Raw genomic sequence first — 26,933 nt, forward strand, 5'->3', positions numbered from 1 at the left:
AGGGATGACCAGGGATGTTCTCTGTTTAGTGAGTCCTCCAGATCAGAGGCAGTAGGGATGACCAGGGATGTTCTCTGTTTAGTGAGTCTGCCAGATCAGAGGCGTAGATGACCAGGGATGTTCTCTGTTTAGTGAGTCTGCCAGATTAGAGGCAGTAGGGATGACCAGGGATGTTCTCTGTTTAGTGAGTCTGCCAGATCAGAGGCAGTAGGGATGACCTGGGATGTTCTCTGTTTAGTGAGTCTGCCAGATCAGAGGCAGTAGGGATGACCAGGGATGTTCTCTGTTTAGTGAGTCTGCCAGATCAGAGGCGTAGATGACCAGGGATGTTCTCTGTTTAGTGAGTCTGCCAGATCAGAGGCATAGATGACCAGGGATGTTCTCTGTTTAGTGAGTCTGCCAGATCAGAGGCAGTAGGGATGTCCAGGGATGTTCTCTGTTTAGTGAGTCTGCCAGATCAGAGGCGTAGATGACCAGGGATGTTCTCTTGATAAGTTTGTGAATTAGACAATTTTTCTGTCCTGCTAACCATTCAAAATGTAACTAGTACTTTTGAGTGTCAGGGGGAAAAAAAAGGTACATCATTTTCATTAGGAATGTATTGAAGTAAAAGTAGTAAAAATGTAAATAGTAAAGTACAGATACCCCAATAAACAACATAAGTAGTAGTTTAAAGTATTTTTACTGAGGTCAACTGTGGCTCAGTTGGTAGAGCATGGCGCTGGCAACGCCACAGTTATGGGTTCAGTTCCCACGGGGGACCTGCATGAAGATGATGCTACTGACTACTGTAAGTTGCTTTGGATAACTGCATCTGATAAATAATAACGTTTGAAATATGTGTGTGTGCCTGTTCCAGCCCTCTCTCTGTAAACAGTGCAGTATGTGGAGATGACATCAGATACTCTGAGTGTGTTTTCTCTGGGCAGCATCTTCATTGGCTCTCATCACTGACAAGAATTTGCTTTTTGTCTGTCTGTGTCCATCTAATATGTCTCCACCAGTGAAGGCTGGTGGGAGGAGCTATAGGAGGACGGGCTCATTGTAATGGCCGGAATGGAATAAATGGAACGGTAGCAAACACATCAAACATATGGAAACCACGTTTGACTCCAATCCATTGATTCCATTCCAGCTATTACAATCAGACTGTCCTCCTATAGCTCCCCCCACCAACCTCCACTGGTCTCCACTAACCTGAGGTAGACCTAAAAAACAGCTTCCTTTTGCCTTTGGCTTGACAGGAACATACTAACAATATCACTCAAAAAACCATTGAACTCAAAAATTTGCTTGACTGCATATAAATTCAGACATGAGCTCAATGCATGAGAAGAGTTTTTTTTTGGGGGGGGGGGGGGGGGGGAGAGTAACCGGGTTGTCTGTTTATTGGTTTTAATTGGATTGCAACTTGAATGTTATCAGTCTTCTAAATTTTCTTAAGATTTTCTTGCTGCTTCCAGCCAGAATAGTGATTCGTGCACTGTTTTGTCACTGTAAATTGCCGCTGTGAGCTCATGCTGGGCTGGCTTGACCGTGAGGCTCTGAGAGGGGGTAGGAGTGGTCTGAAGGAGTCACTAAGTCTAAGGAGGGGTGGGGAGGGGGTAGGAGGGGTCTGAAGGGGTCACTAAGTCTAAGGAGGGGTGGGGAGGGGGTAGGAGGGGTCTGAAGGGGTCACTAAGTCTAAGGAGGGGTGGGGAGGGGGTAGGAGGGGTCTGAAGGGGTTGTTAGAGGCAGAGGGCCATTGAGGGTTCTTTCCTTATGGTCAGGATGTGATTTAAAGACGGGAGGGGTTACAGAGTAGAACTGAACAACAGGGACAAAGACCTGGTGTATGTATACATGTTCTCTTGGAGAAGGAATTTCAGCTTATTGGGTGTTTCTGTTTCTGGGTGTATGGTCTATGTACTTGTTTAAGTATATGTGTTTTGATAAATATAATAAGTTCCTGTTCAGAAATGTTATAAATATGATGTAATTATGTAATAGGGTTATGTAATAATATCATACAGCCAGTCCAAAGAAGTGGATTTCCAAGGCCACCTTGAATGTATACACACTCCCATCCTTCCCCTCTGCAAAACACACATAGACTTGCCTAGGTAAATAAAGGTTAAATAAACAATACTTTTAAAAAAACACTGTCATACTGAAACAGTCCTTCTGTCCTACTGCCCCTTCCTTACCTTCTAAACCAGGCTTCCTCAACTGAAGGCCCACAATCCAAATTTAGCCCGCGGGTGGTTTTATTTTCCCCCCACCCCCAAAAAAGTTTTCTGAGCAACATTATGCACTTAATTTTTATTGTTAGACATAAAATACTATAAAAACACCAGAAAATCAGCTCCAAGTGATTTCCATCAATAATAGAGAGACACGTGATCGTATACAAATGTAAGCAAGGTTTGAAATGATGTTTTAGCCAAATATATCTGTTTGGGCTTCTTGCGGTCAATTAGCAGTTTACAAATGATTTGTAATTATGTCCCAGTCCCCCGACCATCTGCTCAAGAAAACATCGGTCCACGGCTGAATCTAGTTGATGATCCCTGATCTAAACAATGATCTCACACTTATCACCTCTTTGAATCATTGTCTTATCCCACTCATCACACACAAATCACATTGCCATGTTAATATACTGGCTGGCAGCAATCCAGCTGATCAGCAACCTGATGTGGACTGTCTTTGGATGGGCAGAGGTGGACCTGACTGCCTGTCCAGAGGGAGAGGGAGAAATGGGGCAGGTGCTTCGGTGCAGCAACGGCCAATTGCAGGGTAGAGGGCAGGGCTGGTCAGGGGGAGGGTATCAAAACCAGAATCGTATTTAAGGCGTGGGCAAACACTGGAGCTGTCTACTTGTGCTGTGCCCCTGTCCAGTTGGCCAGTTTCTCTCTCTCTCTCCTTGTCTTTCTGTCTGTCTGCCTGTTTTTCTCTCTGCCGGACCAGGTCTCCTCCACCATGCTGGTAAAAGTGCTCCTTCAGACCTCGCTGGTCCTATGGCTGGCACAACACACACTACAAGGAGGTAAGACATAACCAAGACTATCTGTGTGGAGGATAGAATGGCTGATGGAAGAGGGATGAGATGAATGTGGAAGAGGGATGTGAGGGATGTGGAAGAAGGATGTGAGGGATGTGGAAGAGGGATGTGAGAGAATATGACAGAATATGAGAGAAAGTGAGAACGTTGTCTAAAGGATGTAGATCACAGGTGAGAGAAGAGAGAGAAGAGAGAGAAGAGAGAGAAGAGAGAGAAGAAGAAAGACCCACATTTGTGTGAGGATTGGGATGGATAGAAAGAGAGATCAAGACATGCCACCATCATTTCTTAATTTGTAGAGTTGGTACATCAGAAATAGTATTTTTAATTCATGTTGGAGTAGTTTCAAGACTGTCTTTGTAGAACATTATTATAATAGCATTCAGACACGTTACGTTGTGTTGTGAAACACTGTACAGTAGGTGTCAGCACAGGACTGCTTGTTACCACCTTAAATCTTCACGGGTGCTTGCTGTGTGCACAGCAGTGTAAATTGGACTTAAATGTTTAAATGTCAATTATTTATTAGTTTATTGTATTTTCCGAAGATATTGTATTGTTCTGTAAATTATTGATTTGCTTGTTTCTCAACTTAGATTTTTTTTTTTTAAAGAAAAAATCATATTTAACAATTGTAGTTTGATTACTTAAATGATTATGCATGATAATATTCATATTATATTCATATATGAAACGTGAACTATTTTTGTTGTTGGATGTGTTGCTTTGTGGTCCACATTTAGTTAACTATTACGCACAACTTGCAACTTCCATTAAAAAAACTTGCCAATTTGAATTGTCCAAATTAAATTGAAATAAAATTTGAATTATAAGATATGTTTAATATAACATCAATTCCCTAGTTGTGAAATTCCTTTGACACATGTAGTCAAAGAAGCTCTAAAATTCACAGAGAAAATCAGCAAATAATTGCCAGCATAATTGCTTTAATTGAATAGTTGGGGATAAAATGAAAACAATTAAAAATTGTATGGAACATTTGAACAATTCAGAGTAACTACTTTGTTTTAAACCCTGACAACATGCATTTCATGTTTCTGGTGACTTTATCTGAGAGGTCTGGAAGGCCTGTCAACATACAGATGTAGGATCTTTATTTGAGTCAGTTTGCTACAGCAGAAAAATAATCCTGCAACGACAGGAAATGTGAATTATTATGTGGATTATAATTAATTGATATTTTCCTGGGAAAATCAAGTCTGAATTTTCAAAGTGAAAATTACAAACCTCAAATACACTACAAGTTTCACATTTTATGCATTGCAGGACATTTCTCCTGCAACATGGGGATCCAATTAAGATCCTACACCTGTACAGCTGAGTGACAGATAGCTGTAGACATGTTGCTAAACTATCAGGAATCAACTTGGGTATTATGCTCAGATATCTCTGCAAAACCGCCCAACTGACATTTATGTGTCAAATTTCCAATGTCCGTGTCAGATCGGGGAAAAAAATGGGCCTACGTGGTCCTTGCTGCCTGGATCTCTGTGAAACAGACCTGCTCCAAGTCTGGTGACCCCGCTAAGCCTCTGTAGTTTCATCTCGTCTGATTGCTTTGAATCAAAGCATGGGAAGGTGAGGTGGCAGCAGCGGTCCAAATTTGACAACCTGTTGTGAAAGAAGCCTTTACAACCTGCACACAGTCCTTCCTTTTTGTCTGTCTCTCCACTCCATCAATGGGAATGTCTGTTTCTCTTCCCTCAAGCTGCCCAGTTGGAGCTGAGTTTGCATGGGATGGGAGTGAGATGTTCACTACTCATCATCCGATGACATCACTTAATATTTAATCAGCTGTAGTGTTTCAAATGCTTACGTTATGGATGGTGTAACACTGGCACTGGCCAACATGAAACGATGAAGGCCTTCATCTCTCTCCAAACCACAGCATAGCAGCATAGTATACTTCATAGAGTGATTTGCAATTCTGTTTTTCATCTCTATTAGGAGTGAAACCTCAAAGTGGCGGTATGGGGAAAATGCTACCCAGGGGTAAGTGCAATTATTAGTCTCGGTATGTCTGTCTGTCTCCCCCACCCCCACATCTCTCTCTCTCTCTCTCTCTCTCTCTCTCTCTCTCTCTCTCTCTCTCTCTCTCCTCTCTCCTCTCTCTCTCTCCTCTCTCCTTACACTGCTGTGCACTAAGCAAGCACTATGGTGCTCACTGATCACTGACATCTCACATCTCCCTGTGGAACTTCCACCAACAATCAGCCCCTAACAGATTCTGTCTTATCTCAGGACTGCACTCAATTGACCCATCTTGAGCATGGTCTAAACTAATTTGCTCAACTAAATATAGTTTCTGCTTAAGTTGTCTGGCATTTTTAGAATTAATTAAAAACGGAAAGTGGTGCAATCGTCAGTGAGAAATCTGACTTAGATTCTGTCTTGCAATGCTCATCCTCCTTATTAATGATTTAATATAGACTCATATGATACAACGTTTAGATTTTTTTCCCACCATAGAGAAACATGCTCCACTATGGTGCATCACTGATCACTGACGTCTCACATCTCCCTGTGGTGTCTTGTGGTCTTCCAGGGGATGGTGCTCTTGGGATACAGGGAGGCTACGGAGCCAAGCCCGCCAAAACCGGAGGAGCTGGGGGTAATATTGATTGATTGCCATATTTAAATTTTTAGTGCTGCCAATCATCATTTGTGATTTAATTTATGTACCATCATGACCTGTCTTTCTAATGAATCACAGGTGGTCGTTATCCAGGGGGGGCTCAGCAGCTTGGAGGAGGTGAGTTTCTCAAAGATAGAGCTAAACCACGTACACTGAGTCTACTGTACCAAACTTTAGGAACCCCCCCCCCCCGCCCTAAGAACAGCCTCAATTCCCACGGACATGGACTCTACAAGGTTGTCAAAGTGTTCCACAGGGATGTTGGCCCATGTTGACTCCAATGTTTCCTACAGTTTTGTCAAGTTGGCTAGATGTCTTTTGGGTGTTGGACCATTCCTGATACACACGGGAAACTGTTGAGCATGAAAAACCCAGCAGCGTTGCCGTTCTTGACACAAATTGGTGTGCCTGGCACCTACTACCATACCCTGTTCAAAGGCACTTCAATCTTTTGTCTTATCCATTCACCCTCTGAAAGGCACACATACACAATCCATGTCTCAAGACTTAAAAATCCTTATTTAACCTGAGGCCCCTTCATCTACACTGATTGAAGTGACTTTAACAAGTGACATCACTAAGGGATCATAAACTGACCAGGTGAATCCAGGTAAAGGCTGTGTCAGGTGTTCTTAATGTTTTGTATTCTCACTGTAATTATTCTCTGTTCTCTGTGATTCAGCTTGTGTTTATCTACTCTGTTCAATGTGTTATTTGTGTGTATCAATATGTGACATGTCTCCACTGTCTTTCCCAAAGGGGGATACAGAGGCCCAGGAGGGGCCGGGGGTAGGGGAGGATATGGTAACGGAGGCCAGGGAGGCTATGGTAATGTCTACTACTTTACTTAACAAACAGTCTCTGAACAAGGCTTGTTAAGATTACATGTCTTAGTAACTTAGGTTTACATTAAATCCACAATGGTTATATGCCAAAAATGTCAAACTCTTGCAGCAGTTTTCCTTGTTGATTTAAATATTCATTCATTTATTTTCATAAATGTCTACATAATATGACTTCTTCCCATTTGTCTGATTGTAGGTGCTGGTCTGGGAGCAGGAAATGGCCAAGGAATGGGGACGGGAGCCGGACTGGGCTCACAGGGTGGGAAACCACGTGGAGGTGAGTGTGATATTCAGGACAAGAGATGTTTTATTCCAAAGTTTGTACTAACAATGCCGAGTAAACATCATCTGTCTGTTTGTCTGTGTTTGTCAGGATACGGTGGTAATGGCTATGGCACACAGCCAGGTACGTGTTTGTTCTGTTACCTGGTAATTGTTTGTATAGAACACACAATATTTAAGATCCTCAAGACCGTCTCCTCTGTCTCTGTCTGTTGGATCTAATCATAGTTAAGTTGAATTTGTGACATTGTCTGTGAGTGCAGATTGGTTCTCATCTAATAAACCAGAATGTGATCTTGGAATAAAATAATAATAACTCCAGGGGTGGAGATTTAAGCTTTTCTGTTTGTGGTTATGTGGTTAATGACATGATGTAAAGAGTTATGTGTTGCATGTCCTTTGACCTTGCTACTTGTCTTGTTGCTAGGTTACGGGGCTGGAGCTGGAGCCAGAGGCTATCCACGACCAGGTAAGCAGCCAATCCCTGCTGGCCTGAACCATCTAAAGGCCAATACTATAGTCTACTATTTTACAAGCCAGTGTTCATATCTTTTACAGCTCACACCTCAAGCACTTAATTCATTGAACAAACTGTCAATCCCAATCAATAAATCAGTGGGGATTTCCATATTACGCATCTTACAAATTGTCATCTGCATACTGTACACTGTACAGTGTACGTTAGCCAGCTGGGTCCTACATAGACACCAAGCATCTGTAAACTGGCTTTACAGATGTAGGATCTTAATTTGAAGAATGTGAGTTTTAAAAAGATTTTCCACTTTGAAATTTCAGACCTAATTTGCCCTAATGAAAAATGTGGACCCCTACAAATCAGCCGGGCTAGACAATCTGGACCCTTTCTTTCTAAAATTATCTGCCGAAATTGTTTCCACCCCTATTACTAGCCTGTTCAACCTCTCTTTCGTGTCGTCTGAGATTCCCAAAGATTGGAAAGCAGCTGCGGTCATCCCCCTCTTCAAAGCGGGGGACACTCTTGACCCAAACTGCTACAGACCTATATCTATCCTACCATGCCTTTCTAAGGTCTTCGAAAGCCAAGTCAACAAACAGATTACCGACCATTTCGAATCTCACCATACCTCCTCTGCTATGCAATCTGGTTTCAGAGCTGGTGCACCTCAGCCACGCTCAAGGTCCTAAACGATATCTTAACCGCCATCGATAAGAAACATTACTGTGCAGCCGTATTCACCACATCCTCATCGGCAGACTCGACAGCCTTGGTTTCTCAAATGATTGCCTCGCCTGGTTCACCAACTACTTCTCTGATAGAGTTCAGTGTGTCAAATCGGAGGGTCTGCTGTCCGGACCTCTGGCAGTCTCTATGGGGGTGCCACAGGGTTCAATTCTTGGACCGACTCTCTTCTCTGTATACATCAATGAGGTCGCTCTTGCTGCTGGTGAGTCTCTGATCCACCTCTACGCAGACGACACCATTCTGTATACTTCTGGCCCTTCTTTGGACACTGTGTTAACAACCCTCCAGGCAAGCTTCAATGCCATACAACTCTCCTTCCGTGGCCTCCAATTGCTCTTAAATACAAGTAAAACTAAATGCATGCTCTTCAACCGATCGCTACCTGCACCTACCCACCTGTCCAACATCACTACTCTGGACGGTTCTGACTTAGAATACGTGGACAACTACAAATACTTAGGTGTCTGGTTAGACTGTAAACTCTCCTTCCAGACCCATATCAAACATCTCCAATCCAAAGTTAAATCTAGAATTGGCTTCCTATTTCGCAACAAAGCATCCTTCACTCATGCTGCCAAACATACCCTTGTAAAACTGACCATCCTACCAATCCTCGACTTTGGCGATGTCATTTACAAAATAGCCTCCAATACCCTACTCAACTAATTGGATGCAGTCTATCACAGTGCAATCCGTTTTGTCACCAAAGCGCCATGTACTACCCACCATTGCGACCTGTACGCTCTCGTTGGCTGGCCCTCGCTTCATACTCTTCGCCAAACCCACTGGCTCCATGTCATCTACAAGACCCTGCTAGGTAAAGTCCCCCCTTATCTCAGCTCGCTGGTCACCATAGCATCTCCCACCTGTAGCACACGCTCCAGCAGGTATATCTCTAGTCACCCCCAAAACCAATTCTTTCTTTGGCCGCCTCTCCTTCCAGTTCTCTGCTGCCAATAACTGGAACGAACTACAAAAATCTCTGAAACTGGAAACACTTATCTCCCTCACTAGCTTTAAGCACCAACTGTCAGAGCAGCTCACAGATTACTGCACCTGTACATAGCCCACCTATAATTTAGCCCAAACAACTACCTCTTTCCCAACTGTATTTAATTAATTTATTTATTTTGCTCCTTTGCACCCCATTATTTTTATTTCTACTTTGCACATTCTTCCATTGCAAAACTACCATTCCAGTGTTTTACTTGCTATATTGTATTTACTTTGCCACCATGGCCTTTTTTGCCTTTACCTCCCTTCTCACCTCATTTGCTCACATTGTATATAGACTTGTTTATACTGTATTATTGACTGTATGTTTGTTTTACTCCATGTGTAACTCTGTGTCGTTGTATCTGTCGAACTGCTTTGCTTTATCTTGGCCAGGTCGCAATTGTAAATGAGAACTTGTTCTCAACTTGCCTACCTGGTTAAATGTAAATAAAGGTGAAATAAATAAATAAAATAAAATAAAATTTTCCTGCTGTAGCAAACTGGCTGAAATTAAGATCCTACATCTGTACAAGCAAAGTGGTTGATTGCTGCAAAGCCTCTGTACCTCATACATTGCATGTGGAGTTCGATCATTCCAATTGACAGTGCCCCTTTGCAAACATTAGGTGCTGGAGCTGGGTATCCCAATGGACAGGGATCTAAGGGACCAAAACCGGGTAAACTTTCCAATCCTGCTGTGTCCGTCTGTGTCCGCATTCATGTTTGTTTGGTTTTACCTGCGTTTTTCAGTTTGTGCCTTCAAGTCTGCTCTTCGTGTTGCCGTTTTCAATCTCTTCTGTGTAATCAGTATTTATGCCTTTCGCTGATTCAGTCAGACATGGTGTAAATGCAGGTTGTTTGCTCAGTGCATTAACAGGTGTCTATCTACTTACCATCAATGGTTGTCTTTATTTTTCAGTTGCCATATTCTTTCAAATGGGCAGCCATATATATTTTGTTGTGGTGTGATTGGAATTGTGTTAGTAGTAAAGTATGTAGGTGGGTGTGTCTGTGTATGGTTATGTTTGTGGATCAGAGCATCGTATCTGCATGAGTCCGTCCTATAGTCGCCAGTGTTAAGTAATCACTATTGTGGTCTTCAGGATATGGTGCAGGAGCTGGAGTGCCCAATGGACAGGGTGCTAAACCCAATGGTAAACATCTGCTACCCTGTGTGTTTGTCTGTCTATGTGTGTCTTTGTCCCAGATTCTGTAAAGGTGCATGTCGCATGTTACATTATACATTATGCCACAATCATGATATTGATTGTGTAAGTTCACATACTGTCTACATATGGTGTAGGTATCATTTTCAGTCCTAGTTTTGTTTGAATGCTATTGAGACAGCATGCCAATATCTATTGCCATGTGTGGATCACAGCCCCTGTCGGCATGTTGTGGTTGTGGGTTTTGTTCCTAACTTTGTACAAGGATTTGGGTTTTTCTAACAGCATGGGTTTGTCCTGGGTCTTCTTGACCAATCACTAGAAAGTGACTCCTAACGATGATCAAAGTATTCTATTTTCAATATGATATTTGAAATCACATTGTCATATAGAATTTTAGATTCATTTTGGGGTTCAGACGCCAGTCTTTTTATTGGTTGGTTTATGGGTGAATCTTTTTGAATAACCACTGTTGTGGTCTCCAGGGTATGCTGCAGGAGCTGGAGGAGTTCCCACTGGACAGGGTGCTAAACCATCCAAACAGGGTAAACCTCGCTTTCATGTCATCTCTTTATAATAATTAGTCTAGAACTTAACGTTTCATACGTGCACCTGGTGGCCTTTCCTTCGTCTCTGATCTGGTTCTCTATACTTACTAAGTGCTTTCAAGGTTTCAGCGTCAGTGCTCGAGCCGCTGGTATATCCAACGGGCTTACGGTTTGACGTGGATGTTTTGTGAGTCTTGTTGATGTTGTTTAATTTTTAATTTTTACCTTTATTTAACTAGGCAAGTCAGTTAAGAACAAATTCTTATTTTCAATGACGGCCTAGGAACAGTTGGTTAACTGCCTTGTTCAGGGGCAGAACAACAGATTTTTACCTTGTCAGCTCGGGGATTTGATCTTGCAACCTTCCGGTTACTAGTCCAATGATCTAACCACTACCAGATGGACAGGGAGCCAAACACTATAGACCTACGATACCAGATGGACAGGGAGACAAAAACTATAGACCTACGATACCAGATGGACAGGGAGACAAAAACTATAGACCTACGATACCAGATTGACAGGGAGACAAAAACAATAGACCTACGATACCAGATGGACAGGGAGCCAAACACTATAGACCTACAATACCAGCTGGACTGGGGCTCGCTAGAGACTCCTCTTCACCTGCTATTGTTTGTTTTCATTGTTAGTTGTCAACTGGGATGCATATCATCTTCCTGTTGTTTGTCTATGGTTTCCTTCCAAAAGTGTTTGTGAATGTTGCTCTTCATCTAATTACAATGTATTAAATCTTAAAATGTATCTCAATCAGTGACTAACTCCAGGTGTTCATAGAAACCTCTCTTTAGAATGTGCATATCAGCTGTCTGAGGTTGCTAATGAATTTGATATGGTGTTTTCTTCAAGTGTTATTTTGACATGTTATCTATGTTGTCTCTCCAGCGTCTTTGTCATCCAATGTCTTCACTTACGCCTGCCTCAATTGAGTTCTCATTTACATTAACAGCCTTGATTTATCAGTAGTTCTTGATTTAATATCTCCAGATTGGGAAAGCATTTAATTCAGTTGTGACAAAAAACTTGAAGTGACCTTCAATTAACATTTACTTGACTTCTTAGCTGAACATGTTGATGTGTTTAATGAAGCTATGTGACTGTGTGGTAAAATGTGTATAGATTTAGCAGGTGGAAACTTGTGGAATAGACACCGCCTGGAATGAACTTTTAACCAATCAGCATTCAGGATTAGACCCACCGATTGCATAACATGTATACTGGTTGTTTAGGGACTGGTGATGGTGGAGCAGAGCAACCTATTGAACAGGGTGTTAAAGGCAACCGTGTGTTTGCCTGTCGTCCCATCTGTAGCTCAGTGTGTGTGATCCTGTCTGTGTCTGTGCCCTGGTGTCTGTTCTATGTATCAGTGTTGCGCCACAGAGGATGGCTTGGTTCATTCAAAACTCTGATTTACATTCTAATCCGAATTCATCCCCCTGACTCTGACGGTCTAAATATAGAGTCTCTGCTACATCCTCAGTTTAGCTTTCGTTTAGAGTGAGTGTCACAGTTTAATAGTGAACACTGCTTGTTGCGTGCTGGGGTGTTCAATATGCTGTGTCATATTGGGTTCCTGAAGTCTATGTATGGTTCATATTAGTTGCAGTACAAGTGTCGCTAAGACTGCATGCCCATGACTAACGTACCGATTCAACAACTTGTCAATATGTTAGCTTTTATGTCACGTGTTTGGTCTGTTTATATATATTTTTGTATCTAATGAGTCATTGTTGTGGTCTTCAGGATATGGTGCAGGAGCTGGAGTGCCCAATGGACAGGGTGCTAAGCCCAATGGTAAACATATGCTACTCTTATCTCTGTGTGTCTGTCTCTGTCAAAAGTTTAAACTCTAACAGCAGGAAGATATGACGTTACAGTAAATATATTACAATCAGATAGCTGCTGAATACCCTGTTTTAGGTTGTGTTGAATAACCAGTATAATGGTCTCTAGGAAGTGGTCCAGGATGGTCAGGGTGCTAAACCTAAACCCCATGTTAAACCTCTGCTACTCTGTCTGTTGTTTCTCTGTCTGTTGTTTCTCTGTCTGTTGTTTCTCTGTCTGTTGTTACGCTGTCTGTTGTTTCTCTGTCTGTTGCTACTCTGTCTGTTGTTTCTCTGTCTGTTGTTACTCTGTCTGTTGTTTCTCTGTCTGTTGTTTTTTGGTCTGTTGTTACTCTGTCTGTTGTTTCTCTGTCTGTTGTTTCTCTGTCTGTCTGCTACGTACAGTATTGCATGATGCTGGTATTTCTGGATGATATTGCCCTTCTGACAAATATCACTGTCTAGTGTGTGAATATCAGCTGGTGACCTGCTATGATCTGTTAGGGATTTTTAAGTACACTGTTGCTGTACATTTTGACTGGATGCCTAACTTCCCTATTGTTGCTATTGTGGCATTTGATGCAGTTTTACGCAGCGCTCAGGCATGCATTCTTTAAACGGTATGTGGTGGTTACTAACCAGTGTTGTGGTTTTCAGGATATGGTCCAGTTGCTGGTGTTCCTAATGGTGCTATACCCAGTGGTGCTATACCCAGTGGTGCTATACCCAGTGGTGCTATACCCAGTGGTGCTAAACCCAGTGGTGCTATACCCAGTGGTGCTAAACCCAGTGGTGCTAAACCCAGTGGTGCTAAACCCAGTGGTGCTATACCCAGTGGTGCTAAACCCAGTGGTGCTAAACCCAGTGGTGCTATACCCAGTGGTGCTAAACCCAGTGGTGCTAAACCCAGTGGTAAACCTCTGATACCATTACTAAATGTCAGAGTCTCTATCTCTATTTCTCTATTGCTGTATCTTTCATTACTTGTGACAGAACTCAATGGTCATTGATAATATCTACAGAGATAACCATTGTTGAGTCACCAGTGTTGAGTAACAGTTGTGGTCTCCAGGATATGGTCCAGGAGCTGGAGTTCCCAAAGGTCAGGGAGCCAAAGGCAATGGTAAACCTCTGATACCTTGTATGTGTCTACGTCCGTCTTCACTGTTTGTCTTTCTATCTCAAGGTTGAGGTTGAGCTTTTTGGTGCATGTTGTGTGGTAATTCCAAAGTTTGTAGCATATTATGCATGCATGTCTGTGTTGTATGGTACTCTATCTTTAGAACAAAATTGGTGATATGTTCCTGAACACAACCAGCTAGTGTTCAAATCAAAATTATATTTGTCACGTGCTTCATAAACTAGAGGTGTAGACTAAGAATGAAATGCTTACTTACGGACCCTTCCCAACAATGCAGAGAGAGAAAAAATAGAAAAATAATAAAACAAGGATGAATTAAAAACACTACGAGTAACGATAACTTGGCTATATACACAGGGTACCAGTACAGAGTTGATGTGCAGGTGTCCGGGGTGACTAGATAACAGAACAGATAATAAACGGTAATAGAAGCATACAGTATGTGATGAGTCAAAGAGTTGGTAGAAAAAGGGTGAATACAGATAACCCAGATACAGCTACCCAGATACAGCTACCTAGATACAGCTACCCAGATACAGCTACCCAGATACAGCTACCTAGATACAGCTACCCAGATACAGCTACCCAGATACAGCTACCCAGATACAGCAACCCAGATACAGATACCCAGATACAGCTACCCAGATACAGCTACCCAGATACAGCAACCCAGATACAGCAACCCAGATACAGCTACCCAGATACAGCTACCTAGATACAGCTACCCAGATACAGCTACCCAGATACAGCAACCCAGATACAGATACCCAGATACAGCTACCCAGATACAGCTACCCAGATACAGCAACCCAGATACAGCAACCCAGATACAGCTACCCAGATACAGCAACCCAGATACAGCAACCCAGATACAGCAACCCAGATACAGAAACCCAGATACAGCAACCCAGATACAGATACCCAGATACAGATACCCAGATACAGCAACCCAGATACAGCTACCCAGATACAACTACCCAGATACAGCAACCCAGATACAGCAACCCAGATACAGCTACCCAGATACAGCAACCCAGATACAGCTACCCAGATACAGCTACCCAGATACAGCAACCCAGATACAGCAACCCAGATACAGCTACCCAGATACAGCTACCCAGATACAGCTACCCAGATACAGCTACCCAGACTAACTATTTAACTAACTATTTATCAGTCTTAGGGCTTGGGGGTAGAAGCTGTTCAGGTTCCTGTTGGTTCCGGACTTGGTGCATTGGTACCGATTGCCATGCAGTAGCAGAGAGAACAGTCTATGACTAGGGTAGCTGGAGTCTTTGACCATTTTTATGGCCTTCCTCTGACACCGCCTGGTATAGAGGTCCTGGATGGCAGGGAGCTCAGCCCCAGTGATGTACTGGGCCGTACGCACTACCCTCTGTAGCGCCTTAAGGTCAGTGTTTTCTAGATATTTGTGCATGGCTTTAACCTATGCGATGAAATACTAAGATCAAGGGCAGAATGTGCTGTGCAGGTGGTATTGATCAATTGTCTATAAGCAGTGTTGAGTAGCAGTTGTTGTGGTCTCCAGGATATAGTCCAGGAGCTGGAGTTCCTACTGTATCTGGTGCTAAAAATGTTAATCTTTTGCTACCCTGTAGTTGTTTCTGTTTCTATGTTTATTTCCCTGTGTCAGAGGTGATCTGCACACTCTCACTGTATTGCATGTTTGGTGATACCAATACGAGTAGGTGTTTGTCAGTTTATGTCTCAAGACCATTTGAATAGATTTGAGAAGGTAGCGCTAAGTAACAGTTGTAGTGGTCTCCAGGATATGGTCCAGGAGCTGGAGTTCCCAGTGATCAGGGAGCCAATGGCAATGGTAAACCTCTGATACCCTGTCAGTGTGTCTCTGTCAGTCTTTGTGCAACTTGTCTGTCTGTGTCAAGGGCAGCATGCATTGTGTTTGCAAATGCTTTTGATTTATGTTTTGTTGTTGTAACAACTGTTGTTGGTTCCAGGACATGGTCCAGGAGCTGGAGCTACCAACAGTGCTAAAAGCAATGGTAAACCTCTTTCTGAGTGTTACAGGTCTATCTCCATCTCTGTTTCTTTGTTGCTCTCTTATGATAAGATACATCACTTCTGCTTATAGTAAGTACAGAGCCAAGTTGAATTGAGTAACAAGTGTTCAATAATAGTTGTTGTGGTCTTCAGGATATGGTCCAGGAGCTGGAGTTCCCAGTGATCAGGGAGCCAAAGGCAATGGTAAACCTCTGATACCCTGTCTGTTTGTCTCTGCCTTTGTGATGCATTGCTGCATGTCTGTAACCTCAACTGTTTGTTAGAATTAGCATATTGAGGCCTTTGACAGATAGAGTATGCCCAAGCCAGTGTGATAACACTAAATGTTGATGCTGGTTTGGTCTGTTGTAGAACAGGGTTGAGTAAGAGTTGTCGTTGGTTCCAGGATTTGGTCCAGGAAATGCAGCACTAAGTGGTGCTAATCCCAGTGGTGCTAATCCCAGTGGTGCTAATCCCAGTGGTGCTATACCCAGTGGTGCTAATCCCAGTGGTGCTATACCCAGTGGTGCTAAACCCAGTGGTGCTATACCCAGTGGTGTTAATCCCAATGGTGCTAAACCCAGTGGTGCTAAACCCAGTGGTGCTAAACCCAGTGGTGTTAATCCCAATGGTGCTAAACCCAGTGGTGTTAATCCCAATGGTGCTAAACCCAGTGGTGCTAAACCCAGTGGTGCTATACCCAGTGGTGCTAAACCCAGTGGTGCTATACCCAGTGGTGCTAAACCCAGTGGTGCTAAACCCAGTGGTGCTAAACCCAGTGGTAAACCTCTGTTACCATCACTAAATGTCAGAGTCTGTATCTCTATTGCTGTATCTTTCATGACTTCAGACTGAACCCAATGGTCATTGACGAGATCTACAGAGCTAACTTGTATTGAATAACATGTGTTGTGGTCTTCAGGATATGGTCCAGGAGCTGGCATTCCCAACGGTCAGGGTGCTAAACCCAATGGTAAATCATGGCTACTTTGTCTGTGTCTACGGCCCTATTCAATGTGTGTCTTTCTATCTCAAAATTGAGGTTGAGCTGAATGGTGCATGCTGTGTGGTAATGCCAACGTTTGTAGCATATTATGCTTGCATGGTCTGGTCATTTTTAGAACAGTTTTGAATAAGAGCTGTTGGTTTTAGGATATGGTCCAGGAGTTCCAAATTATCAGGGAGCCAAAGCCAATGGTAAACCTCTGATAACATGTCTGTGTCACAGTCTGTCTCTCTGTATCAAAGTGGAGCTTCTTTGACTGTATGTTGCATGATAAGTACTACAAACGTTGGTGCGATGTGACTCCTGAACGTTGAGAAGGATTAATATATTTGTGCATGGCCAGAGGGGAAAGGTCCCAGGGCAGTATGTTTTGTGCTCATGCAAGTGATTATTCACAATAAGTCAGTGTTGACAGTGTTGCGTAACAGTTGTTGTGGTCTCCAGGATATGGCCCAGGAGTTGGAGCACCCAACGGTGGTAAAGGAAATGGTAAACCTCTTTCTGAGTCTTCATCAGTCTCTATTTCTCTGTCACTTTAGAGGTGTTTACTGGCACCTTTCTCTTAGTCCACCAATCACTGGGTGACACTCTTTTTCCTGGTCCTTCGAGCCAGACATTTAAGTACTCTGAACCATTCCATCAGGCCAAATAAACATGTTATTACAGTGAAATGCTATAGCATCTCTTATTATAAATAAGGTACAGAATCTCGGATGATAAGATCTCCAGAGAAAACTTATGTTGAGTAACATGTATTGAGTAACAGTTGTTGTGGTCTTCAGGATATGGTGCAGGAGCAGGAGTTCCCAATGGTCAGGGTGCTAAACCCAATGGAAAACATCTGCTACCCTGTCTGTGTCTACGTCTGTCTTCAATGTTTGTCGTCCATGTCAAAGTTGAGGTCGAGCAGGATGCTGCATGCTGTGTGATAATGTTACAGTTTGTAACATATTTTTGCTGCCTGTTGCCAGTTCATTGAGCATGTTGTAGAATTTGACCGATCCATGGATGCTGGTCTGGTCAATTGTAGAACAGTGTTGAGTAAGAGTTGTTGTGGTTCCAGGATATGGTCCAGGAGCTGGAGCACCTAACGGCGCTAAAAGCAATGGTCAACCTCTGATACCCTGCCTGTCTGTGTTGCATGCTGTATGGTACTCTATCTTTAGAAGAGTACTGGTGATAAGCGCCTGAACACATCCAGCTGGTGTTTGCTAGATATTTGTGCACGGCTATAAGCTATGTGATGAAATACTAGGAGCAAGGGCAAAATGTGTTGTGCAAGTGGTTTTGATCAATTGTCTATAAGCAGTGTTGAGTAACCGTTGTTGTGGTCTCCAGGATATGGTCCAGGAGCTGGAGTTCCCAATGGTGGTAAAATCAATGGTAAACCTCTTTCAGAGTGTTACAGTCTCTCAATCTCTATTCATCTGACACTCTCCTATGTTTAGCTACAGAACCTCTGATGATCAGATCTACACAGCTAACTTGTGTTGAGTAACAAGTGTTCAATAATAGTTGTTGTGGTCTTCAGGATATGGTCCAGGAGCTGGAGTTCCCAGTGATCAGGGAGCCAAAGGCAATGGTAAACCTTTGATACCCTGTCTGTGTGTCTCTGTCTGTCTTTGTGCATCTTGTCTGTCTGTGTCAGACAACATGTGTTGTGTTTATGCAAGTGGTTTTGATTTTCTATAAGCAGTGTTGAATAACAGTTTTTGTGGTCTTCAGGACATGGTCCAGGAGCTGAAGTTCCCAAAGGTGGGGCTAAAAGCAATGGTAATGCCAGTTTAAATCTCTGAGTTTAAATAACTGGATGGCACTCATTATCATAACCTACAAAACGTTTGATAATAAATTCTACAGCACTAACTTGCTTTGACCCAGTGTTAAGTAATAGTTGTTGTGGTCTCTAGGATATGGTCCAGGAGTTGGAGCCCGCAACGGTGGTAAAAGCTATGGTAAAGCTCTATCTGAGTGTTACAGTCTCTCAATCTCTCTTTCTCTGTCACTCTCGTATGATAAGCTACAGAACCTGTGACTATAAGTCTTGGCTTGTTGAGTAACCAGTATCAGTAGTTGTGGTCTCCAGGATATTGTTCAGGAGCTGGAGTGTCTACAGGGCTTGTTGAGTAACCTGTGTTCAGTATCAGTAGTTGTGGTCTTCAGGATATGGTTCAGGAGCAGGAGTGTCTACTGGGCTTGGTGCTAAAAATGGTAGACTTCTGCTACTGGGTTGTTTCTGTTTACATTTAACATTTACATTTAAGTCATTTAGTAGACGCTCTTATCCAGAGCGACTTACAAATTGGTGCATTCACCTTATGACCTCCAGTGGAACAGTAGTGCATCTAAATCTTTTCAGGGGGAGGGGGGGGGTGAGAGGGATTACTTTATCCTATCCTAGGTATTCCTTAAAGAGGTGGGGTTTCAGGTGTCTCCGGAAGGTGGTGATTGACTCCGCTGTCCTGGCGTCGTGAGGGAGTTTGTTCCACCATTGGGGGGCCAGAGCAGCGAACAGTTTTGACTGGGCTGAGCGGGAACTGTACTTCCTCAGTGGTAGGGAGGCGAGCAGGCCAGAGGTGGATGAACGCAGTGCCCTTGTTTGGGTGTAGGGCCTGATCAGAGCCTGGAGGTACTGAGGTGCCGTTCCCCTCACAGCTCCGTAGGCAAGCACCATGGTCTTGTAGCGGATGCGAGCTTCAACTGGAAGCCAGTGGAGGGAGCGGAGGAGCGGGGTGACGTGAGAGAACTTGGGAAGGTTGAACACCAGACGGGCTGCGGCGTTCTGGATGAGTTGTAGGGGTTTAATGGCACAGGCAGGGAGCCCAGCCAACAGCGAGTTGCAGTAATCCAGACGGGAGATGACAAGTGCCTGGATTAGGACCTGCGCCGCTTCCTGTGTGAGGCAGGGTCGTACTCTGCGGATGTTGTAGAGCATGAACCTACAGGAACGGGCCACCGCCTTGATGTTAGTTGAGAACGACAGGGTGTTGTCCAGGATCACGCCAAGGTTCTTAGCGCTCTGGGAGGAGGACACAATGGAGTTGTCAACCGTGATGGCGAGATCATGGAACGGGCAGTCCTTCCCGGGAGGAAGAGCAGCTCCGTCTTGCCGAGGTTCAGCTTGAGGTGGTGATCCGTCATCCACACGGATATGTCTGCCAGACATGCAGAGATGCGATTCGCCACCTGGTCATCAGAAGGGGGAAAGGAGAAGATTAATTGTGTGTCGTCTGCATAGCAATGATAGGAGAGACCATGTGAGGTTATGACAGAGCCAAGTGACTTGGTGTATAGCGAGAATAGGAGAGGGCCTAGAACAGAGCCCTGGGGACACCAGTGGTGAGAGCACGTGGTGTGGAGACGGATTCTCGCCACGCCACCTGGTAGGAGCGACCTGTCAGGTAGGACGCAATCCAAGCGTGGGCCGCGCCGGAGATGCCCAACTCGGAGAGGGTGGAGAGGAGGATCTGATGGTTCACAGTATTGAAGGCAGCCGATAGGTCTAGAAGGATGAGAGCAGAGGAGAGAGAGTTAGCTTTAGCAGTGCGGAGCGCCTCCGTGATACAGAGAAGAGCAGTCTCAGTTGAATGACTAGTCTTGAAACCTGACTGATTTGGATCAAGAAGGTCATTCTGAGAGAGATAGCGGGAGAGCTGGCCAAGGACGGCACGTTCAAGAGTTTTGGAGAGAAAAGAAAGAAGGGATACTGGTCTGTAGTTGTTGACATCGGAGGGATCGAGTGTAGGTTTTTTCAGAAGGGGTGCAACTCTCGCTCTCTTGAAGACGGAAGGGACGTAGCCAGCGGTCAGGGATGAGTTGATGAGCGAGGTGAGGTAAGGGAGGAGGTCTCCGGAAATGGTCTGGAGAAGAGAGGAGGGGATAGGGTCAAGCGGGCAGGTTGTAGGGCGGCCGGCCGTCACAAGACGCGAGATTTCATCTGGAGAGAGAGGGGAGAAAGAGGTCAGAGCACAGGGTAGGGCAGTGTGAGCAGAACCAGCGGTGTCGTTTGACTTAGCAAACGAGGATCGGATGTCGTCGACCTTCTTTTCAAAATGGTTGACGAAGTCATCTGCAGAGAGGGAGGAGGGGGGAGGGGGAGGAGGATTCAGGAGGGAGGAGAAGGTTGCAAAGAGCTTCCTAGGGTTAGAGGCAGATGCTTGGAATTTAGAGTGGTAGAAAGTGGCTTTAGCAGCAGAGAGAGAAGAGGAAAATGTAGAGAGGAGGGAGTGAAAGGATGTCAGGTCCGCAGGGAGGCGAGTTTTCCTCCATTTCCGCTCGGCTGCCCGGAGCCCTGTTCTGTGAGCTCGCAATGAGTCGTCGAGCCACGGAGCGGGAGGGGAGGACCGAGCCGGCCTGGAGGATAGGGGACATAGAGAGTCAAAGGATGCAGAAAGGGAGGAGAGGAGGGTTGAGGAGGCAGAATCAGGAGATAGGTTGGAGAAGGTTTGAGCAGAGGGAAGAGATGATAGGATGGAAGAGGAGAGAGTAGCGGGGGAGAGAGAGCGAAGGTTGGGACGGCGCGATACCATCCGAGTAGGGGCAGTGTGGGAAGTGTTGGATGAGAGCGAGAGGGAAAAGGATACAAGGTAGTGGTCGGAGACTTGGAGGGGAGTTGCAACGAGGTTAGAGGAAGAACAGCATCTAGTAAAGATGAGGTCGAGCGTATTTCCTGCCTTGTGAGTAGGGGGGAAGGTGAGAGGGTGAGGTCAAAAGAGGAGAGGAGTGGAAAGAAGGAGGCAGAGAGGAATGAGTCAAAGGTAGGCGTGGGGAGGTTAAAGTCGCCCAGAACTGTGAGAGGTGAGCCGTCCTCAGGAAAGGAGCTTATCAAGGCATCAAGCTCATTGATGAACTCTCCGAGGGAACCTGGAGAGCGATAAATGATAAGGATGTTAAGCTTGAAAGGGCTGGTAACTGTGACAGCATGGAATTCAAAGGAGGCGATAGACAGATGGGTAAGGGGAGAAAGAGAGAATGACCACTTGGGAGAGATGAGGATCCCGGTGCCACCACCCCGCTGACCAGAAGCTCTCGGGGTGTGCGAGAACACGTGGGCAGACGAAGAGAGAGCAGTAGGAGTAGCAGTGTTGTCTGTGGTGATCCATGTTTCCGTCAGTGCCAAGAAGTCGAGGGACTGGAGGGAGACATAGGCGGAGATGAACTCTGCCTTGTTGGCCGCAGATCGGCAGTTCCAGAGGCTACCGGAGACCTGGAACTCCACGTGGGTCGTGCGCGCTGGGACCACCAGATTAGGTGGCCGCGGCCACGCGGTGTGGAGCGTTTGTATGGTCTGTGCAGAGAGGAGAGAACAGGGATAGACAGACACATAGTTGACAGGCTACACAAGAGGCTACGCTAATGCAAAGGAGATTGGAAAGACAAGTGGACTACACGTCACGAGTGTTCAGAGAGTTAAGCTTACGTAGCAAGAATCTTATTGACTAAAATGATTAAAATGATACAGTACTGCTGAAGTAGGCTAGCTGGCAGAGGCTGCGTTGTTGACTAAGTAGGCTAGTTGGCATTGGCTGCGTTGTTGACACTACACTAATCAAGTCGTTCCGTTGAGTGTAATAGTTTCTACTGTGCTGCTATTCGGGGCTAGCTGGCTAGCTAGCAGTGTTGATTACGTTACGTTGCGTTAAAAGAACGACAATAGCTGGCTAGTTAACCTAGGAAATCGCTCTAGACTACACAATTATCTTTGATACAAAGACGGCTATGTAGCTAGCTATGTAGCTAGCTACGATCAAACAAATCAAGCCGTTGTACTGTAATGAAATGAAATGAAAAATGTGATACTACCTGTGGAGCGGCGAAATGCGACAGGATTGTTGAGTGCAGAAGTTCTGTTCGGTAGACGTTGGCTAGCTGTTGGCTAGCTAGCAGAGTCTCCTATGTTAAGGACGACATAAAACTACACACTCTGAACTACACAATTATCTTGGGTACGAAGACAGCAAAGACAACTATGTAGCTAGCTAACACTACACTAATCAAGTCGTTCAGTTGAGTGTAATAGTTGTGCTGCTAATCGGTAGACGGTGGACTAGCTAACGGTGGACGTTAGCTAGCTGGCTAGCTGCAGGGCAGTGTAGACTGCGTTAGGACGACGAAATACGATAATTACGCAATTATCTATGATACAAAGACGGCTGTGTAGCTAGCTAAGAAGGAATCGCTAAGATTAGACAAATCAAACCGTTGTACTATAATGAAATGTAATGAAATGTAATACTACCTGCGGACCGAGTGCAGATGCGACCGCTCGATCCCAGAGGTAATGTAAACAGTGGCTGGCTGGTCTTCATCAGTGGTGATCTGCACATTGTTCTGCATGCTGGATGGCACTGCCACTGCAACAATTATGTCTTTGTCAGCTTTACAGTTAAGACCATGTTGGAATAAGTCTCGCTTTAACCTCTCTGGTACTATGTTAGGTCAGTACCTAGTCACAGAAAAACACAGCCATTTTTCCAGCCAAAGAGAGGAGTCACAAAAAGCAGAAATAGAGATCAAATTAATCACTAACCTTTGATGATCTTCATCAGATGGCACTCGTAGGACTTCATGTTACACAATAAATGTATGTTTTCTTCGATAAAGTTCATATTTATATCCAAAAATCTCAGTTTACATTGGCACGTTATGGTCAGAAATGCATTGTCTCAAACAAACATCCGGTGAAAGTGCTGAGAGCCACATCAAATAACAGAAATACTCATCATAAATATTGATAAACGATACAAGTGTTAAGCATGGAATTATAGATCAACTTCTCCTTAATGCAACCTCTGAGTCCGATTTTAAAAATACTTTACGGCGAAAGCACACTTTGCGATTATGTTAGGTTAGCTCCTAGCCACAGAAACCCATACAGCCATTTTCCAAACAAGAAGATGTGTCACAAAAGTCAGAAAAAGCATTCAAATGAATCACTTACCTTTGATGATCTTCATCTGGTGGCACTCCCAGGTCTCCATGTTAGACAATAAATGTTTGTTTTGTTCGATAATGTCCCTCTTTATGAGCAAAAACCTCCTTTTTGTTTGCGCGTTGTGTCCATAATCCGAATGCAGAAGGCGTGTGCACTAATTCCAGGACGAAAGTTTTTTTTTTAAGTACAATTAAAGTTAATAGAAACATGCCAAACGATGTTTAAAATCAATCCTCCAGTTGTTTTTGTCATAAATAATCAATAATATTTCAACCGGACAAAAGCTTCGTCAATAGGAAAGGAGAAACAAGAAAGGCACGTTCACTATCAGGGCGCATGGCTGATGAATGGAAATTTCCACTGGCCACTAATTGAAAGTGCTGTATCTCCTTCATTTTTAAGAGTAAAAGCCTGAAACAATGCCTAAAGACTGGTCACATGTAGAGGAAGGCACAGAGCTCATGAACTGGGTCCTAAGTCTTTGTATGGTGGATAGGCTTTCAATGGAAAAACAGCATTTCAAAATAATAATACTTCCTGGTTGGATTTTCCTCGGGTTTTCACCTGCCGTATCAGTTCTGTTATACTCACAGACATTATTTTAACAGTTTTGGAAACTTTAGAGTGTTTTCTGTCCAAATCTACTACTTATATGCATATCCTATCTTCTGGGATTGAGTAGCAGGCAGTTTAATTTGGGCACGCTTTTCATCCAAAATTCAGAATGCTGCCCTCTACCCTAGTAAAGTTAACCCGACAGACTTATTGAATGCCTATAACTGTTCTGGAAAGGATGTAACCAAGCTTTCCAATGGTCAATTGTAAACAGTGTTGAGCAAGTAGTGTAAAGTAATCACTAGTGTGGTCTCTAGGATACGGCCCAGGAGTTCAGCAACCCAGTGGTGCTGAAAGCAATGGTAAACCTCTGATACCCGGTCTGTGTCACAGTCTGTCTCTGTCTCTTTCTGTATTGAAGTGGAGCTGTATATTTAGAACTATCTTTAAAAATATATTTTTGGTGACATGAAATTTGCTGATATCCTCCCAAATGCTAGTCAGCTAGTCTCTGTGATATATATTTTTTTGTGCATGGCTAAGAATCTATGTTTTGAATTACTAGGATAAAGAGCAGTGTGTTGTGGGAATGCAAATGGTTTTGAATAATGAGTGGTTGTAACTAGAGGTCGACCAATCATGATTTTTCAACACCGATACCGATTACTGGAGGACCAAAAAAAAGCCGATACCGATTAATCGGACAATTTTTAAAAAATGTATTTGAAATAATGATAATTACAACAATACTGAATGAACACTTTTATTTTAACTTAATATAATACATCAATAAAATCAATATAGCCTCAAATACATAATGAAACATATTCAATTTGGTTTAAATAATGCAAAAACCAAGTGTTGGAGAAGAAAGTAAAAGTGCAATATGTGCCATGTAAAAAAGCTAACGTTTAAGTTCCTTGCTCAGAACACGACAACATATGAAAGCTGGTAGTTCTTTTCAACATGAGTCTTCAATATTCCCAGGTAAGAAGTTTTAGGTTGTAGTTATTATCGGACTATTTCTCTCTATGCCATTTGTATTTCATATACCTTTGACTATTGGATGTTCTTATAGGCACTTTAATATTGACATTGTAACAGTATAGCTTCCGTCCCTCTCCTCGCCCCTAACTGTGCTCGAACCAGGAACACATCGACAACAGCCACCATCGAGGGCATCGTTACCCATCGCTCCACAAAAGCCGCGCCCCTTGCAGAGCAAGGGGACCAACTACTTCAAGGTCTCAGAGCAAGTTACGCCACCAGATTTTAAGAAAGGCATTGATGTTTATGGTTAGGTACATTTGTGCAACGATTGTGCTTTTTTCGCAAATGCGCTTTTGTTAAGTCATCCCCCATTTGGTGAAGTCGGTCTTCACACAGTTCGCAAAGAGCCAGGCGGCCCAAACTGCTGCATATACCCTGACTCTGTTGCACAGAACGCAAGAGAAGTGACACAATTTCCCTAGTTAAAATAAATTAATGTTAGCAGGCAATATTATCTAAATATGCAGGTTTAAAAATATATACTTGTGTATTGATTTTAAGAAAGGCATTGATGTTTATGGTTAGGTACACATTGGTGCAACGACGGTGCTTTTTTCGCGAATGCGCTTGTTAAATCACCCGTTTGGTGAAGTAGGCTGTGATTCAATGATAAATCAACAAGCACCGCATCAATTATATGCAACGCAGGACAAGCTAGATAAACTAGTAATATCATCAACCATGTGTAGTTAACTAGTGCTTATGTTAAGATTGATTGTTTTTTCTAAGATACGGTTAATGCTAGCTAGCACCTTATCTTGTCTCCTTGCTGCACTTGCATAACAGGTAGTCAGGCTGCCACACAGTCTCCTCGTGGAGTGCAATGTAATCGGCCGTGATCGGTGTCCAAAAAAGCCGATTACCGATTGTTATGAAAACTTGAAATTGGCCCTAATTAATCGGCCATTCTGATTAATCGGTCGACCACTAGTTGTAACACTTGTTGTGGTTTCTAGGATATGGTCCAGGAGCTGGAGTTCTCAATGGTGCTAAAAGCAATGGTAAACCTCTTTCTCAGTCTCTGTAACGTCACTGTGTCTGAGCACCTTCCAGTGAGGGTTGGACACAGGGAGAGGTACTATTTAAAGTGGGTCCCCTGTTTGGACAATGACACAGTAGGAGGAGACAGGGCGATATGTTTCTTATTTTAAACCACTCTCTGTGTGGTGGTGTTTTTCATGGTCCTTTGAGCTGGACATATAATATATAATAATATATGCCATTTAGCAGACACTGTTAACCAAAGCGACTTCCAGTCATGCATGCATACATTTTATAAATGGGTGGCCCCAGCAGGAATCGAACCCACAACCCTTAGTGTTGCAAGCGCTATAACAGAGGGATGCTGTTTCTGTTATTATAAGCTACAGAGCTAACTTGTTTAGTGGTCTCCAGGATATGGTCCAGGAGCTGGAGTTTCCAGGGATCAGGGAGCCAAAGGCCATGGTAAACCTCTGTGTCTGTCCCTTTTTTCTATTTTTCTTTGTGTCTGTAATATTGTGAAGGTAGCAGTGTCAGGTAACATTTGTTGTGGTCTCTAGGATATGGTCCAGGAGTGGGAGAGCCCAATGGACAGGGTGCTAAAGCAACAAAAACTGGTAACCCCATACAATCTAGCAGTCT

At 43.7% G+C, this 26,933-nt stretch overlaps 1 protein-coding gene and 1 long non-coding RNA gene across 7 annotated transcripts in view; both read left to right on the forward strand.

Annotated features, from left to right (window-relative positions):
- The first annotated feature begins 2,861 nt into the window (after positions 1 to 2,861).
- Positions 2,862 to 5,677, forward strand: LOC115109937 (uncharacterized). Its single transcript, XR_003860582.1, has 3 exons — positions 2,862 to 3,028; positions 5,012 to 5,056; positions 5,610 to 5,677. It is a non-coding gene; the product is annotated as an uncharacterized LOC115109937 (long non-coding RNA).
- Positions 5,678 to 6,481: 804 nt separating this feature from the next.
- LOC115110755 (zinc metalloprotease ZmpB-like) overlaps positions 6,482 to 26,933 on the forward strand; it is a 33,941-nt gene continuing 13,489 nt past the window's right edge. For 4 of the 6 annotated variants that reach the window (XM_065010303.1, XM_065010304.1, XM_065010307.1 and 1 more), the window contains exons 1-9: positions 6,482 to 6,527; positions 6,741 to 6,821; positions 6,918 to 6,950; positions 7,254 to 7,295; positions 9,671 to 9,721; positions 10,148 to 10,198; positions 10,696 to 10,755; positions 12,523 to 12,573; positions 13,675 to 13,725. In XM_065010303.1, coding sequence (XP_064866375.1) covers positions 6,501 to 6,527; positions 6,741 to 6,821; positions 6,918 to 6,950; positions 7,254 to 7,295; positions 9,671 to 9,721; positions 10,148 to 10,198; positions 10,696 to 10,755; positions 12,523 to 12,573; positions 13,675 to 13,725 — 447 coding nt within the window. In that variant the 5' untranslated portion in view covers positions 6,482 to 6,500. The remainder of the gene's footprint in view (positions 6,528 to 6,740; positions 6,822 to 6,917; positions 6,951 to 7,253; positions 7,296 to 9,670; positions 9,722 to 10,147; positions 10,199 to 10,695; positions 10,756 to 12,522; positions 12,574 to 13,674; positions 13,726 to 26,933) is intronic. The other 2 variants (XM_065010305.1, XM_065010306.1) reach the window with 2 other exon arrangements.

The sequence above is a fragment of the Oncorhynchus nerka genome, linkage group LG26, assembly GCF_034236695.1.
Source record: "Oncorhynchus nerka isolate Pitt River linkage group LG26, Oner_Uvic_2.0, whole genome shotgun sequence".
Lineage (NCBI taxonomy): Eukaryota > Metazoa > Chordata > Actinopteri > Salmoniformes > Salmonidae > Oncorhynchus > Oncorhynchus nerka.